This window comes from Rhinopithecus bieti, unplaced genomic scaffold (assembly GCF_001698545.2).
Source record: "Rhinopithecus bieti isolate Rb0 unplaced genomic scaffold, ASM169854v2 scaffold_2272, whole genome shotgun sequence".
Lineage (NCBI taxonomy): Eukaryota > Metazoa > Chordata > Mammalia > Primates > Cercopithecidae > Rhinopithecus > Rhinopithecus bieti.
Genome location: NW_016804163.1, coordinates 7,369,676 through 7,388,144, shown reverse-complemented (window position 1 = coordinate 7,388,144; position 18,469 = coordinate 7,369,676). Strand labels below are relative to the sequence as shown.

Below are 18,469 nucleotides of genomic sequence, written 5' to 3'. Positions count from 1 at the left end.
TTAAGGAAATGTCAAACTGACTTCAAATTTATGGGCTGAATTCATCCTTAGTTGAATTACTGTCAGGTAGGGTTATTTCCCACTCATTCATTCTCTGCCCACTGTGTGCCAGATACCCCAGATACCCACTATGTGACAGACACAATTCTAAGTTCTTGGACTACATCAGTGAATAAAATAGACCAAAAAAACCTGCTTAGATTTTAGCTGAAGGAGGCCATCAACAGTAAACATAGTAAGTGAATTGCATAGTATATCATATCATATAGAAAACTTTAAAATCTGGCTTTATATCTGCTTCTTATAGGTTCAAATTTCATCAGGAAGAAGGGAGATCAAAGATACTTGAGAGTTAACTATTCATGGGCCCACATAAAAAGCTTTTCATGAGGCAAGAGACTGAAGATTGTAACAGGATAATAACACCTGTAAAACAACTTTGTTATTTTGATATTGTTGCTGTCTGAGTTATTAGTATGAGTAGAACCTTTTTTCTTATAAGTCTGATGCTTCTAAGTCCACATGTTAACATGATTGACATGACAACTTTGTTCTTTCCAGGCATTTCCTTCAGGATGTATGTATTTTTTTTTTTTTTTTTTTTAACAGTGTAACAATTAGTGTAGGTATCTGACTTACAGAAATGCAAAGCTAAACTGTAGTTGGCTTGAGATCCATAGTTAGGTCTTATTCTGGGTCTTGCCCTGGGTCTGACAAACTCAACAAATGCTTATTCAGTCAATCACAGACTCCAATCAAAATGTCTAGTTAAAACAGGGAAGCAGAGTAGAAACCTGTTGAATGCAGAAGACATTCTTGAGGCCACTCTGTCCTAAAATTAATCAGCAGGCATGTTCTCCAGAAACTAATTTGAAATTGTGTAATTTAAAAAACATGAACTACTTGTATAACTCCATCTTCTCCCACTTTTCTGTTTTCTAGTGTCTTTTTAGATAGAATTCTAAAGAACTTAAAATTATGGCTGCTGTGGAAAAGAATATTACTGGGAAACGGGTCTTCTTAGTCAAATAGAATCACACGTTTAATACTCTTACCACTGAATGGGAACCACTTTTTTTTTTTTTCCTACTGTTCTGCCTAAATCAACAGTGTGTTTTGTCAATGATGTTATACCTGAGACTTGTGAGTCCTTGCCTTACTTGGGTTCAGTGAGAGAGTGAGAACATTTGGGTACAGGGTCTGACCTCTGGAGATATTTCAACAAATGAAAACTTTTGACAGAGAATGTTCTGTTTAATCTTTTGTTAACATACCTGTCCAATATACCTTGTGTCATCCCAGCTCTGGACCTCCATTCTCAGGCTTAAATGGTCTCCCGATGTCCAATGACGTTGCCTCCGTGATCCTTCCCCAGTCATAGCCAGACTGAAAAGGTTACACTCATCTCTGAACTCCTTTTGTCCATTGCACCTCTCTTATGTCCCTCATTACATGCCTCCAGATACTTTCTTTTGTTTCTTATCCTACTGTATGTACCCTTTGGGGAAAGGGAACATGTCTTATAGCCCCAGTCAAATGGTGCCTCTACCTTTCACACAGTTAGAATCACCCAAAGGCATTTCATTTGGACTTCCTTGGGTGCTGTTGAATTCCTGTCATTGGAAATATTTCTGCCCAGGCTGAGCAAGCACTGAACAGGAGTGTTTTAGAGGGAATTAAAACATCAAAAAGGAGAATAGAGAAGCTCTACCATTTAAGTGCAAGTTCCTTGAAATCTGTAGACCACAGTAGCAAGCACGAAGCAGGTGTTCAATAAATGTGGTGAATTCAATGTCAATAACATGCTCCAGCCTTTTGCTCACTATTCCCCAGAACTGCCTAACCAATGGGCAAAGTGGTACTAATTGCCATCATTAGGAAGCACATGCTATGTGCCAGAAACTATGTAAGAATTGTCTCTTCATCCATCTCTGTCTATATCACATTTTATAGATCTTATTGACAAATGACTATATATAGACAAATTTTACAGATGAGGAATCTGAAGCTAAAGAGATTAAGCAATTTGCTCAGGATTTCTCAAGCAATGAGTGGTTAGATTTAGTTTGCAAATTTATGACTCTGCTCCCAAATTCTCATTTTCCCTCCTCCAGCTGGATAATAGAATTTTTAAGAAGCATCTTTCCATACCTCCTCACCTATGACCTTCCCTCCACTTGCTCCACTGATGCCTAAAATTCTGTTTTTGGAGTTCACTTAGTTTATGACTTTGATCCCGGTTAACATTAAAATACCCAGGACATGGGGGAGGGGAAGCTGTTGATCAATCTTAGTTTAGTAAGTTTAGTATAGCGAGTTGCTCTTATTCATTAATCAACAAGCACTTACTGACTGCAGACTGTACATCAAGTCTGTACCCAGCGTTGGTGTTATAAAAATGAACGAAGCTTGGCCCTTACCTTTAAAATTGTTGTAGTCACATATAGGATAATGTAAGAGATTATTATGAAACAATGTAGTAAACGCACAACAGGGAATTCTAGATAAGCACAGCAGAAAAGCAACCACATCAGTTTCAGGTCCTTTCCTGAGACTGATTCGGCTGGAAGGGAATAGGTCCCACCAAATGAAGGAGCTGTGGGAAGACAGGAGGACAAAAGCAGGCTTCGCAAAGAGATTTCAGAGCAGAGCTGCATACTCCTTTTTCATTTTGTTTCTTTTGCTCTGTCACCCAGGCTGAAGTACAGTGGTTAGCTTATGGCTCACTGCAGCTTTGCCCTCCAGGGCTCAAGCGGTCCTCCCATCTCAGCTTCCCAGGTAACTGGGACCACAGGCATGCGCCGCCACACTAGGCTACTGTTTTGCATTTTTTGTAGAGATGGGATCTCACCATGTTGCCCAGGTTGGTCTCAAACTCCTGGGCTCAAGCGATCTGCTCACCTCAACCTCCCAGAATGCTGGGATTACAGGTGTGAACCACCGCACCAGGCCTGAGTAATCCTAATCACAGGATTTTAAAAAGAAACTTCCTGCGCCACCCATTAACCATATCTCCTATCACTTTGGTGGTAAATATTCTGCTGATAGTACCTAATTTTTAAGTAGGCACTGTGTTTATACATATATCCATTCCTTCTTTTTTTAATTGCCTTTTGGTTTAATGGGCAGCTACCTCTTTTGGCATCTAGCAGAATGAGCTGCTGCAGTTAACACGAAAAGAATGAAGATCAGAGTACTTTTTGTGCCACTAACGTGTTTGAGAAATTTATAGTATTACTATCATCACATATTCCTTTTATTTCATTTAATATTTCACCTTCCGGTCCTGCATGGGCTGAGAGGATTGCTGTACGCATGTCTGTACGTATGCATATAGCTCACAGCCCCTTCCTGCCCGAACATGTTGGAGGCCTTTGGAAGCAGACAACAGCAACTTCAGCCTGAATCATTTCTTTCAATTGTGGACAAGCCGCCAAAAAGCTTGAGTAAGAGCGGAGTCCTGCTGAGGTGGGGCGGGGCGTGGCGCTGGGCTGGCACAGTGGGCGTGGCGGTGCTGCCCAGGTGAGCCACCACTGCTTCTGCCCAGACACGGTCGCCTCCACATCTAGGTGTTTGTGCTCCTCGCTTGCCTGTTACTTTTCCACGCATTTTCCAGGATAACTGTGACTCCAGGTAAGCAAGGTGGGGTAGCAGGGCTGGTGACTTCCTTTTTCAGGGAAATTCGTAAAAATCATTATTTGAACTGATTTGAGACGGTGAACAAAATGGACATAAAGGGGCTGTGTTCAAAGACGGGCTGTCGGATTGAGTACTGTCGCCTCTCATCCCCCATACTGGCAATATTTTCAGCTCCCAATCCTTTGGGCACCATATAGGGAGTAAAATCACTTAACCATACAAGGTAAGAATATGAAGAAGTCACATGGCTCAGAGGTTTTGGTGGTAGAGGGGTGCAACGGTGATTCACGGAGGAGAAAACACTTCTGAGGACATTTTCAGGCCTACCTTGGAACTCAGAATGAATTTTGCAATGCTAGTTTCAGAAAGGGTATGGCACCCGCAAACTGGGAAAGTTTAGAAGTATTGGTGTGTCTGGTTGGCTCTTCTCTCTGGCTGACATTGTAAGGCTGAGATTTAGGCACCTGGACTGCCCTTCTTTTTGGCATTTTTAAGCATCAGATCACTGTTTATCTACTTGCAACTATATTCGTCTAAGTGGAAATTATTCTGCCTCCAGTTTTCTGGGTTTCAGCATAGCTTGGACAAATAAATTGGGCTTAAATTGGGCTGCTTGTAGTTTTTTACTTATATGCTGTATGCTTTTATTTATGGCTTCATTTAAGCATATCATACGAAAAACCAACGTGCCAGGCTATTCCAGAGACTCATAATCAGATCCTCAGAGCTGGGGGCTCTTAGACATGTTTCAGCCCAGCCCCCTCATTCTGTAGATGAGGAGTGGAGCTCACAGGGGTGACATGGTGCCCAAAGTCACACCGCCTGTAAGTGGCACTGCTGAGACCGAATCAGGCTTTCAGGCTTGCAGCTTGGGATGTTTCCACAACACCATGGGTTCTGTTACCATCTTTTTCACCCACTACATCTCCTGAGAGGTTTTCAATAATGGGTTCCAAACCTCAGTCCCCGCCAGTTAGTGTAAGTGTTTGATGAGTTCCTTCATGGGTGGAGATGAAGCCTGTCTGAGGAAAGGAATCTCCAAAGGAAATGAGTCAGCAGGTTTATATCTTTGCTTCCTAACACCTTGAATTGTGCCACTTCAATCCCTCTAGGTTGCGGACTGACTTTGGGGCTATGCAGTCTCAGCAATTTGGGGCATTCTGGTGTGGCTGAGTCTGGCTGTAAGTTTACTGCTTGCAACAGTGGGCTGGGTCAGTGGTCAAGGTCAGGTTTCTAAAGAGACAGGAGCAGCTATGATGCTTCAGAGCAAAGCAGACGCCCCCATGCCATGGGAAATTAAAGCAATTAATCTCATCACTAATAGCTGTATTGTACTTTCTTGCCCACAAAGCACTTTTCATATACATTGATTCACTTAATCACTTCGTTTAGTCCTCATATTCTTTCACATTGCAGAAACTACAAAATATCCTGTTTTCTTAATCCTGTACATCCTTTGCTCCTCAAAGACTTAGAATGTAGACAACGGAGGTTGTGTTTTTTTTGGCATTCCATTACTGATATAATAATAGGCAAGGTTTCTCATGGCATTCTCTAAGGACTAGTTATACTAAATACTTGAGAAATGTTTTTCACCATGTCTCTCCATCTTTAAAATGAGGCAGGCTAGGCTAAGTAATATCTACAATACTCTCACACAGCAAAAAGGTAGTTTTTTTTTTCTCTTTTTTTTGAGACGGAGTCTTGCTCTGTCACCCAGGCTGGAGTGCAGTGGCACGATCTTGGCTCACTGCAACCTCAGCCTCCCATGTTCAAGTGATTTTTCTGCCTCAGCCTCCCAAGTAGCTGGGATGACAGGCACGTGCCGCCACGCCACTCCCGGCTAATTTCTGTATTTTTAGTAGACATAGGGTTTCACCATGTTGGCCAGGCTGGTCTTGAACTCCTGACCTCAAGTGATCCGCCCACCTTGGCCTCCCATAGTGCTGGGATTACAGGCGTGAACCACTGTGCCTAGCCAAAAGTTAGTTTTTAAGGGATGAAAAAACTATGTTCATAGCTCTGTTTAAATATGCACACCCATGATGTGTGGTTGAAGAGTGTGGTTGATGGTCTACAAGTAAAATGAACATATATTGTTCAAATCAGGATATGTTTGAGAGTAAATTGGGCACTGTTATTAATGTCAAGATAACAAACATAAACCAGGATTGTCCCAGGCAAAATGGGATACATAGCAAACCTATCCACAGGACATTTTTTTTTCACCCAAATGGTCTAAAGACAAAAAATTTGAGGGCCATTGGCTCAGATGCATAAAAATCTTAGGAAATCTTTATACAAAGACCAGTGACAAGCTATAAGTCTAGAGAAGTGAGCACAGCCCCTACCCCCAGCCCAGTACATGTGTCTCTATTCATTGGGGCCACTTGCAGTCTCTGAATTGGGTCAGTTCTCCCTGTCCTGCATTTTTGCAAGGCTAACTTCTACTTATCCTGTAGGACTCAACTTTAGTGTGACTTACTCCATTGTCACTGTCTCTCAGAAGGTGTCACTGAGGCTTCTAGTATGGGGGAGTCTGTCACTGCTGGGGATCCCATAGTGACTTGTGTACTCATCAAAACACAACATTCATCATGCCACTAACTGACAACTCCTTGGAGGCAGGGGCCATGTCGTGTTCACCTTTGTTTTCTTAATGCCTACCCTGACACACATTAGGTACTCAGTTAATACTTATTAGGTGAAAGCAACATCATACCAAGGGTTTACAACGTAAGTGCCAGAAAGGGAACAACGGCTTCTTCAAGTAGAAAAATCATAGGGAAGAAGTTTTGTGACGACTAAACAAACCATGCAGGATATGTTGATGTCTTCAAGAGAGACTTCAGGACATGTGAGATTTTTGGAACTCGAGAGACTTCTGAGAGAACAAAGGCCAGCAAAGATGCAATTACCAAGAAAGCAGGTGGTAAGGTGTGGCGGGGAAGTGCCAGGCTGGGAGCTAGAAGCAATGAATTCTAGGTCTGGTTTTGCCACTCTCACTCCCTGCGTGGGTGGCCTGGGAGACTCACTTCATCTTTGTCTGCCTCACTTTTCTCATCTGTAAAACGAAGAGGTGTGGCCAGCCTAGATCCTCTCCAAGATCTTGTCCCACTTTCAAGGTTTATAATTTAGCACAGATTGTGAAAGCAAGCTACTTGGAAATAAGTTCTTAAAACTGCATTTGTATTACTACTTAAACTTCCATCTCACTGTTCTATGGTTAAAATAAAGTTCCTTTTTAAACTTTTAAGTGCCTGAAAATGTAGCGTTTTCTACATTGCAACTATAAATGAAGTTCTCCTTGTTAAAATGGTTACAGGGTTTTCACAGAAATGGAAGAAGACCCTTGTGACAAGGCAGTAAAATGGAACAAAATTTGTAGCAATTTTAGCACATTCAAAAGAAGTCATTAGGCACATAAATTTACCATACAGGAATTGCTAATCTCTACTCTGGTACTTACAATTTTTGTAGCATTCGATCATGCAAAATGGTCTGTGTAGAAGTTTGTATTTTTTCCGGGGCATGTATTGCTAACATTGCTGAGGTTTGTTTAAATGCTTTGATTGTCTTGCAACACAGTCATGTGGCAATTGTGGCCAAAGTCATCTTTTGAGCTACTTCAGACCAGATCAACTTTATAGAGTTTTTAGGTCACTTGGGACTAATCACAGAACCACTGATCAGATTTACCAGGAAATATTTGATTGATTACTGAGTGAGTGATTTTTTGCCACTACAACCATTTCCATGTACAGACCTTTCCTGTTTCCTTTGGCCAGCATCAAACAACGCTGTTGCGGCTGGGACCACAGATACTAAGGGCTGTGTGACCTTCCCAGAAATGAAGGATAATTTTCTAAAAAAGGAACCAGTCAGCATAGGAACAGGAAGGCAGATCTCTTTGTGTTCATGCACTGATGAAAGCAACATCATACCAAGAGTTTACAACATAAGTGGCAGAAAGGGAACAATGGCTTCTTCAAGTAGGAAAATCATAGGGAAGAAGTTTTGTGTCTATTAAACAAACCATGCAGATATGTTGTTATCTTCAATGCACTGAGGATTAGCACGCAAAGGAAGGGACTCACTCAAGGGGAAGGTCTGCTGGTGGTGAGACAGCCCCAGAGATGTTAGGATGTCAGGTGTGCATCGATTCACATCTCCAACAGGGACCTGGATTGCAACAGAGCATTAATTGTATTGTGTAATTAACCACACTAAAAGCCACAATGATCTTGTATCCACAATCATTTAGACTAAATATATCTCAGAATGTTATGATGAGTGAATAATGCTTTAGTTGAACAAAATGGTAAAATGAACATCTCCTCACCCTTTGATCCACTTCTAAGATCCATTTGTAGGTGTTTGCAGCCAAACTCCCTCAGCAGATTAATTTAAGATCTTAAACACCATTTTTCTATACAAAGGAAATCACTAGAATATAGTTTGTTATTGACTATGCAAAATTATTCTAGCTTCTCTTGGAGGATAATAAATACATGCTGGGAGGAACTACTTGTGTTTGTTAAAGCAGTTTGTGTGTTTTCATATTATTATCAGTGTGATTAGCTCTCAACTTGTGGAAGTGTTAAGAAGCTTGCAGGGATATGGGTTTAGGCTTCTCTATTTGCTGAAGAAATAACTCATTACTTATTGTACATGTTGAGTTTATTAATATTAATTTTGCTGCGGAAGGAAGTCAGGTTTCCTATTCTGAAAGTCTGTCCACCGATTTCCCAAACCTTTTGTGAAGTTTGTTTATATTTTCCCAGTGGTGGGCACACTGGGTGAAACACTCCACAGGCTTTCATTTTTGCCTCAGTATACTCTGCTGACCTCAGTATACACCTCATGCCAGTCACCTTTCCTTGGGGTGTGATGTCACCTGTTGGCCCTCGCCCCTGCCCTGAGGGGAGAAGGAGTAAGGTTGTGGGCTTCAAAGAAAAGTGAGAGGCCCACCTGACTTCAGGGAGCCTCATGGTATATTTGCAATGGGAACACTGGCCTGAGTGCATGACTGTATTTATCAGGGACATATGGAGAAGGAGGAAGTCCGTGGAGATGACCAGTGAGCATGAACAGAGTCAACCAAACAGATTTTTTTTTTTTTTTATAATGAACTCGCTTTTTCAGACTCCGAGATACAATGATTTTAGCCCATTCTACACACAAGCCATATATCCCATAAAAAGGAGAATTCTGAAGACATGTTTAAAGACCAGGAGTCCTCTCCTCCATCTTATTCTCACGTCTTTGCATTCTGAATTTGTGTCCAGGTATAAGGTGCAAACTGCAATCCTATTCCTCATGCCTTTGACTCTTAACACGTTTGGGAACTGGCCAAAGGGAGTCCTCTATCTTAAGCAGTGGAGCTTCCTTTCTGATGCCAGGGTTCAGGTCCTACCTGAAGACCTTCAATGTCACATTCGGCCCCTGTGTCTGTGTGCATGTGCCTGAGGCTTTGGGGGAACACTTCGAGTTTAATCCCTGTACTGCTCACCCAGGGGTAGTAATATCGATTGATTTCCCTTAGAAACATGCTCAGTGTACTCTATATACTTCACCTCAGTATACTCTGATGACCTCAGTATACACCCAATGCCAGTCACCTTTCCCTGAGGTGTGATGTCAGCTGTCGGCCCTCGCCCCTGCCCTGAGGGGAGAAGGAGTAAGATTGTGGACTTTAAAGAAAAGTGAGAGGCCCACCTGACTTCAGGGGGTCTCATGGTATATTTTGCAATGGGAACACTGGGCTGAGTGCACAGCTTAGGCAGAGCCTCAGGAGTCCATGTAGTTCAACTCTGCTCCCAGAAAGGGAAGCCCTGACTGCCTGAATTTACCTAACTCTCTTTGGAGTCTATCAGTAACTACTAGACTAAATAGGTAGGTAGATCTTTATTAGAACAGTGAAGCTTTTAAAATCTGAGGACCCCGTTACACTCTTAAAAATTATTGAGGACCCCAAATAACTGTTTCTTTAAAAATATGTAGATTATATCTACTATTATTTACCAAACTAGAAATTAAAACCAGACACATTTTGAAATGTTCATTTACTAATTATTAAAATAATATAACCATTAAATGCTAATATGAATAATATATATATTTTAATATATATACTATTTATTTTATTTAAATTTTAAAATTTCAATTGCTTTAGGGGTACAAGTGGTTTTTGGTTACACTGACGGATTGTACAGTGGTGAAGTCTAGGATTTTAATGTATCCATCACCCAAGTAGTGTACATTGCACCCAACAATATATTTTTTTAATACTTTAAGTTCTAGGGTACATGTGCACAACATGCAGGTTTGTTACATATGTATACATGTGCCATGTTGGTGTGCTGCACCCATTAAATCGTCATTTACATTAGGTATATCTCCTAATGCTATCCCTCCCTGCCCCCTCCCCACAATAGGACCCGGTGTGTGATGATCCCCTTTCTGTGTCCAGGTGATCTCATTGTTCAATTCCCACCTATGAGTAAGAACATGCGGTATTTGGTTTTCTGTTCTTGCGATAGTTTGCTGAGAATGATGGTTTCCAGCTGCATCCACGTCCAGTGAAAAAATATAAGAGTGATATATGAGAAGAGTGATATGGTTTTCATTTTGCAAATCTCCTTAATATTTGGCTTAATAGAAGGGATGTCATATAGCTTCTGGAAAACTCCACTGTCTATTAGAGATTGAGAATGATAATGTCTTAGTATTATTATGAGAATAGTTTTAATCTCATGGACCTGCTGAAAGGGTGTTAGGGACTGCCAGGAGTCAAGACACAACACTTTGGAAATTGCCGTGTTAGAATTAAAGAGCTCTGAGATGTGACAAGATGCCTAGTTGCTGCTATATCCACTGTACCAGGCTACATATTTTGAAGTTATTCTCTCTTTTCTTTAACTCCTATGTTATTGATTATACCACTCACATGTCTTGGGCAACTCTGTATTCTAGTTATTGGTCTACATATCTGCCCAAAGAGACTGTGAGCTTAGAGGAGGAGGAGGTCCACTGATCCTTGTAACACTCTGGGTAGTGTCTTACACACAGATGCGTATTATGAACACAAACAATAACTGCTGCTGTTTAGTAAGTATTGTTATGTGCTGGGGGTCCTGCAAAGGCATTACTTACTCTAAGGGTTTTCTAGCACTTCTATCACAAAGCACCACAAGCCAAGCAGCTTAAAGCAACATAAGTTTTATTCACCCCCAGGCTAGGAGGCCAGTAGTTTGAAATGACGATGTCGGCAGGGTCATTCTGTCTCTGAAGGCTCCAGGGGAGAATGTTCCATGACTTTCTCTTGGTTTCTGGTGTTGCCAGCAGTTCTTAGCATTCTTTGGCTTGTGGAAGCATCCCTCCAATCTCTGCCTCCTTTGCCGTACGGCATGTCCTTCACACAGGTGAAGACATTTGTGTCTTCACATCTGCCCTCTGTGTATTGTTTCTGTGTCTCTTCTCTTATTCCTTTAAGGACACCAGTCATATTGGATGAGTGCTCACCTAACTCCAGTGTGACTTCATCTTAACTAATGATGTATTAGATAAGATATAGGAAATACCCTGTTTCCACATAAGGTCACATTCACAGGTAATGGGGATTAGGACTTAACATATCTTTTTTGGGGACACAAGTCAGCCCATAACACTTACTAAATATGAAACTGAACCATGCAAAACTGCTGCAATTCGACTGTTTTGTTTCATAAAATTTTAACTTTGTAGTTTAACTGAAATCCTAATGGAAAAAATACGTGATAAATAAAACCAACTGATGTTGATTACTGCTGTCAACTTTTCTGACATATGCTGGAGAAGAGGTGTGACCACTGGGCTCCCGACAATGGTCACAGTGGCTAAGCAGGCCCAAGACTGCAGAGTCGAGGCAGAGCTGCCACAGAGGACCTCATATGCCTTCGGACATTTGCCTGGAAGTTTCTTCACAACTGATCTTACTTTTGAATTTACAGAAAGTTCCTTGTTTCTTCTGAGATCATTACTTTGTTTAAATAGAATTCTTTTAGTGTTGGCAGAATGCAGGTGAGAAGACGTTAAAGATGCTTTAGAAATTAACCTCTCCCTTGTCCTTGCTTCCAGGCCCACAATGGATGCCCTGCAACTAGCAAATTCGGCTTTTGCTGTCGATCTGTTCAAACAACTATGTGAAAAGGAGCCATTAGGCAATGTCCTCTTCTCTCCCATCTGTCTCTCCACCTCTCTGTCACTTGCTCAAGTGGGTGCTAAAGGTGACACTGCAAATGAAATTGGACAGGTAAGCCCCAAACTTTGTTTCTACTTTAAGTGGGAATACAGTTATTAGAACCCACAGGCAGTGCCTATGGAAAAAAGGAATGGAGACTTTGTGTTCAGAATTGGTCAAGATTCAGAGTTGTGCCATTCCAGGACTCCCTTAATCTTTTTTTTTTTTTTTGAGACAGGGTCCCACTACTGTCACCCAGGCTGGAGTGCAGTGGTGCGATCTCGGCTCACTGCAGCTTCCAGGTTCAAGTGATTGTTGTACCTCAGCCTTCCAAGTATGTGGGACAACAGGCACCTGCCACCATGCCCAGCTAATTTTTGTATTTTTAGTAGAGATGGGGCTTCACCATGTGGCCAGGCTGGTCTCGAACTCCTGACCTCAGGTGATCCGCCTGCCTCGGCCTCCCAAAGTGCTGGGATTACAGCCTTCTTAATCTGTTTTTAAATGTGAAAGCTCACTTGTAGGTAATGCAACTCACATTTGGGACAGGCACCAGGCTGTGATGGAGAACCTGGAGATCTGCTGGGTAATCACAGTTTTTTTCACTTTGACTTATGACATTTTGAATTTACAATGGGTTGAGATGTAACCTCATCATAAATCAATGAGCATCTGTATCATTATAGGGTTTCTTTCTGGCTATGGTTGATTATCTAGCTTTGTCAAGTTCTTAGACCTTCAAATGAGATGATTTTCCTGATTGTTCCATTTTAAGTCCTCATGTACTTTTAGATAATAAGTGAATGTTCTCCTAAGTATGTTTCATTATTACTCTTATGTTAATCATTCTAGGTTCAACAGAATTTCTTTCCTATTAGCTCACAAGCATTTAAAAAGGGAACACCTGATTGTATTCATATGTGCCCAGAAAGTATGGCCCATAAGAGTTATTTAGGTCAGGATGAAGAATTTGCACTTGGGACTTGAAGCAGCCTCACTACTGTGAAGAGGAGATGTCTCTTCTTATCGAGCCTCATCTCTGAACTGCACAACTCGACTATCCCTACCCAATCTCCCATTCCTCATTTCTCATCTACCGTTAGAGAAAGGCTAGAGAAAGAGAACTTCCTGGTAGTAGGTCTGTTCCTCAATAATTCCTCAAGATCTTCTCTGTACATGCAACTGGTTCCCCAGCAATAGTTACCTGGGCTCTTTAATTTTCTGGTCTCCTCCATCCGTCTTTGGGCATGAGAGTTACGCACTGTCTGGGACCAGCCCATATGACCCTGCAATGCTGAGGCTATGTAATTCACTGGCGCAATGTGCCGGTTTGGCGGCGTTCGTTATCTGGGTTGTGGAATCAGGCCATGACCATTAAGAGTTATGGAGTGAGGAGGGTATCATCTTATGCTGACATTACATGTTGTGGTGCTGCAAGGCAGAAAAGATGCTGGACTATTGGTTGGAACAAAAAAAAGAGTTAGGAACAAAACACAATGATTTAAGCCCTCCAAATGACAGTATCCTGGTTTTAAATAGCTTACAATATTATTACAAGAATAATAATTAACAGCTTGAATCCATATAATACTTTAGGTGTTTTATATGTAAGTAATCCTCATAAGAACTGAGGAAAGCAGGTATTCTCAGCCCATTTTACAGAGAGGAAAGGAGGCTCTGAAAAGTTGGAGAAGATTCTCTGAAGAGTTGGAGAAGAGTTGGTGAAGGCTTGGATTCACAGGCAGGGCCGTCTGACTCCAGCCCACCCAGGGCAGCCCACCATTTGTTGTAGCTGCCCATCAGAAATGACACACCTTTTACCTGGCATTTGCTAAACCACCCAGAGGCACTAGACAGACTCTGGCTAGAGGCACTTGTTCTGAAATCTGATTCCTGCCTGATGATGGTCTCTCTTGGTATTAATCTCTCTCTTCTGGTCTCTAAATTGGATAGAAATTATAACCCAGCTTCATCTTTCTCCAAGTTTGGAAATCTTTCTGTGTGAGTATTAAGGGCATCACTTTGAAGAAAGAACAAATATTCTTGATAGTTGATTTGGAAGAGTACCTTTATGGTAGTGTTTCTCAGTGGGGACAACTTGTTCTCCCCTTCCCACTCTGGGGACATCTGGCCATGTCTGGAGACATTTTGGGTTGTCACAAATAGGGGAAGGATGCCTCTGGCATCTAGTAGGTCAGAGATGCTGCTAAGCTTCCTGCAGTACCCAGGACAGCCCCACAAAGACTCATCCAGCCTGAATGTCAATAGCACTGAGGTTGAGGAGTCTTGCTTTAGGGGAACTGGGCAGGAGGATTCTGTATGCCCAAGGACATTGGTCATTATCACGTGTCCAATTCAGTGACGCACCATTCAGAGGTAATGCTTTTCGGGTAATGGATTTTTCTCTTAACAGGTTCTTCATTTTGAAAATGTCAAAGATGTGCCCTTTGGATTTCAAACAGTAACATCGGATGTCAACAAACTTAGTTCCTTTTACTTACTGAAACTAATCAAGCGGCTCTACGTAGACAAATCTCTGAATCTTTCTACAGTAAGTTGTTTAAAGCAGGTAGCAAGACTTAACTTTTTACAAAGAGTGGTATTTTCATGCTGTTAGACCTATAACTTTTTTTCAGTGAAATTCATTTCTAGGAGGTTCACTTGTGATTTGAGGCTTAAAATAAATAAATCCTAGTGGAGAGGTTAGGAGTATAGTGGGAGTCAATTGCAGTCACATCTTCTAACTCAAAATATAGAGAAGCTTATGGGCTTTCCTTTTCCCTCTCAAATAAATCTTACCCTTCCTGTTAGCTTCCTCTGAGAGAATGGAGAACAGAGTAATTAACTCTAATAAATGTAGCTCCATAGACAAGGAGTGTAAGACAGCTCATGATTTAAACTTCTTTCTCCTTAAAGAGCAGGGCATATGGCCTGGAACAATGTTTTAAGCTCTCCACCTCATTTGTTATGCACACAAAGTTCTGATGTTTCTCAAAATCAGTAAGAAAAATAATAACTATGAATTCACAATTTTCATCAGTCACAAATTAGTTTCGTTGTGCTGGGCTGGTCAGATGGGGATCTCCACAGGCAGTTCCGGTTATTTAAGTTTAGCCATTGCTCTAAGGAATCGTACAAACAACACTATGGTACCCAATGTTGTAATATTTTAAAAATCTGTATTTGAAACACAGACAGTATTCTAGACTACATGGAGGTTCCCTCCGTACTTCAGTAACACAGAGTTGACTTAGTTCCTGTTTGGATGGTCAGAATTTCAAGCTTTCCAAATCTAAAAGCTAGACTACCAGTTTTTAAATATTTTACCATGATTTTGCAACTTTCTGCAGTAGGTATTTTTGTGGTTAAGATCTTTTGAGGACATGGGTTACTAGACATTGTGAGTATATTTTTTGTTGCTTAAAGATACATATAACAACCATTTTTATTCCAACAATCATTGGAAGCATTTAAAAAAAAAAAAAAACACTGAGATGTGAGTTGAAACCTGAGCATACAAAATTTGTAGAAGCTCCCTAAGTGATCATTAAGGAGACAACATTTTTATTGCTGGCAGTGAGGACAATGGAGGCTCTGCTTCATCTGGCTGAGGCTTTCGAATGTTTTCAGGTGATATTGGTTCTCTCAGTCAATGGTGACAGTCAGTCCCAAGGCTGATTTGCAATTAACTGAAGCTAAGTTAATTGACTAAGGCTGAAGCTGCTCTGAAGCAATTCAAGAAGCCCTGTGCTTGGAAGTGAACTGACATAACATTGAATCAAGTTATATTTAGTTTGGTTGAACTTCCATGCAACATCTGGAATGATCTTAATCAGACTAGGAGTTGTAAAGTTTTGTTTTGTTTTTTTTCCTTTGAGATGGAGTCTTGCTCTGTTGCCCAGGCTGGGGTGCAGTGGCATGATCTTGACTCATTACAAAAGATTTTTTAAGACTGCTTTCCATTGCTCCTGCTAGGTGCACAGCATCTGCAAATTTACTGAAGGTCCAAACACGTGTGGTCTGTGGAGGATCTCTCGCATCACAACTATCTGGGTGTTAAAAGGGCAAGTTCTCGAGGCCCTTTTAACACCCAGGTAGTTCTGATTGTCACGGTGGGAATGGGGTTTAGGGTTGCACATTTTAAATAAGCATTAGAGTAATAAGTCCTGCTATGTTCTCTACAGCACTGTGTTTCCAACCTTAATTTGCAGATGGCATACCTGGAATTTTTGTTAAAATGCATTCTGATTCAGTATGTCTAGGGTGGGGTCTGAGATTCTTCACTTCTAACAAGGTCTCAGGTGATGCTGTACACCACCTTGGACCACAGTTTGAGTAGCAAGGGTCTACAGGATATTTATTTAGTTCAGCAGAGACAAGAGTTTTCTGTTCATAATTCTCTTTTTTATACATTTCCTATATTCTAATATATATATGTATCTGTAGACATACAACATTTTCATGATTCTGAAATTAGAACCCGTAAGAGAATTGGGTATATGTAACATAGTGTTTCTTTTGTTTTCCTCAAAGCTGATATTAAACTGATAGATGCATTTAATAATTGAAATTATCTTATAATTCAAAAAAAGAAACATTCAATACAAAGAATTTCACTGACTTCTACATGAGGTTTCAATTCATATAGTGTTACCAATTTTGAAAGCGTACATATAGCAGTTGATATTTAATAATCCTTTTGTTAGAAGAGAATAACAATGCAATAGCTTGAGTACAGACTCTGATTTTATGAACTGCATGTTTTTCAGGAGTTCATCAGCTCTACGAAGAGACCCTATGCAAAGGAATTGGAAACTGTTGACTTCAAAGATAAATTGGAAGAAACGAAAGGTCAGATCAACAACTCAATTAAGGATCTCACAGATGGCAAGTACCCTTTAATTGTTCTGCTATCAATCACCAAGTAAACAGGGCCTTCCATCTCATAAATGCTTGCTCCAGGCATAAAAAAAACATCTGGAGGATTCTCTGGATGTTTTTACTACACAAGCTAAATTCTTTCCCTTCCAGCCATGTAAACAACTTGGATTTCTGGGCATTTCTTGTATCATCTCATCACTTGGTAGAAACTGTTGGTGCTTCAGTGTTAGTCTACTTTGTCTTGCTCTCTGACGAGCTGTCACAGGCCCTAGTGGAATCCTAGATGTGCCTCTAACAAAGTATGACTTTGGGTCAATGATGAGGCCATTTTTCAGTCTGGAAATAGAAGAATTGGATTATAACTTCATGATCCCCGAGGCCCCTTTCAGCTGACAAATTTTGCAAATTTGTTAAGGAAAAAGGGACATAGGCAACATACGTATAAGAAAAACAAACCAGCCGGGCGCGGTGGCTCACGCCTGTAATCCCAGCCCTTTGGGAGGCCAAGGTGGAGGGATCATGACGTCAGGAGATCGAGACCATCCTGGGTAACACAGTGAAACCCCCGTCTCTACTAAAAATACGAAAAATTAGCCGGGCGTGGTGGCCGGCGCCTGTAGTCCCAGCTTTCGGGAGGCTGAGGCAGGAGAATGGCGTGAACCCGCGAGGCGGAGCTTGCAGTGAGCCGAGATCGCGCAGGGGCGACAGAGCAAGACTCCGTCTTAAAAAAAAAAAAAAGAACAAGAAAAAAAAAAAAAGAAAACCAAACCAAACCAAACTGTAGCGTCAGCCTTTCCGCGGTGCCGCAGCTCCCCATGCTGGTCGCTCCTCTGATAGCCCCGGGGTCCAAGAAGCTCCTAACCGGTTCTTTCTCCGGCTCAGTGCTTCTTCTAGGCGTCTCCCTCGTCGGACTCCTCGTTCCTCCCTTAAAATTCCCGGTGAGTTGTCTTCCCTGCTGGAAAAGAATTAGGGTTATGATGATTTTGAGGGCAAGTCAGTGACTTTGTCCCCCTTCCCAGTGAATATATTCATAACTGCATCTGGAGAGACCCGTTGGGAGGCCGAATCTAGTCATGAAAGAATGAAGCCTAGGCAGTCGCCGCTGTCTAGGGAGGGGTACACTTCCGGGATAAGGGAGACCCACTTCCTGTGAGAATGACTAGCGCCCCCAGCTGCTCTCTCTCTGTACTGACTGAGAAAGTTCTAACGGGACAGTAACTGCAGGATGAGAACATGGAAAGAACAGGGTTTCTGGAGTCATTCAGCACCTAGGTTCAAATCCAGACACTGGTACTTCCTAACTGATATTTGGACACAAAGCTTCAATTTACGGAACTGTAAAATGGGGCACATGTTACCTGATTTAATTTTTAAAATTGTATTATATTGTAATTTATTTCAATAGGTTTTGGGGAACAGGTGGTTTTTGGTTACATGGATAAACTCTTTAGTGGTTACTTCTGAGATTTTGGTGTACCCATCACCCAAGCAGTGTACACTGTATGCAATGTGTAGTCTTCTATCCCTCACCTCCTTCTAGGTGAGCCACCGGGCCCGGCCTTTCTTTTTTCTTTCTCTTTCTCTTTCTTTCTTTCCTTCTTTCCTTCTTTCCTTCTTTCCTTCTTTCCTTCTTTCCTTCTTTCCTTCTTTCCTTCTTTCTTTCTTTCTTTCTTTCCTTCTTTCTTTCCTTCCTTCTTTCCTTCCTTCCTTCCTTCCTTCCTTCCTTCC

At 41.4% G+C, this 18,469-nt stretch overlaps 1 protein-coding gene across 1 annotated transcript in view; it reads left to right on the top strand.

Moving 5' to 3' along the window:
• Positions 1 to 10,864: 10,864 nt before the first annotated feature.
• Positions 10,865 to 18,469, top strand: part of SERPINB5 (serpin family B member 5) — a 20,195-nt gene continuing 12,590 nt past the window's right edge. The window contains exons 1-3 of the mRNA XM_017867108.1: positions 10,865 to 11,932; positions 14,274 to 14,411; positions 16,630 to 16,747. Of these exons, the coding sequence (XP_017722597.1) occupies positions 11,765 to 11,932; positions 14,274 to 14,411; positions 16,630 to 16,747 (424 nt within the window). The 5' untranslated portion in view covers positions 10,865 to 11,764. The remainder of the gene's footprint in view (positions 11,933 to 14,273; positions 14,412 to 16,629; positions 16,748 to 18,469) is intronic.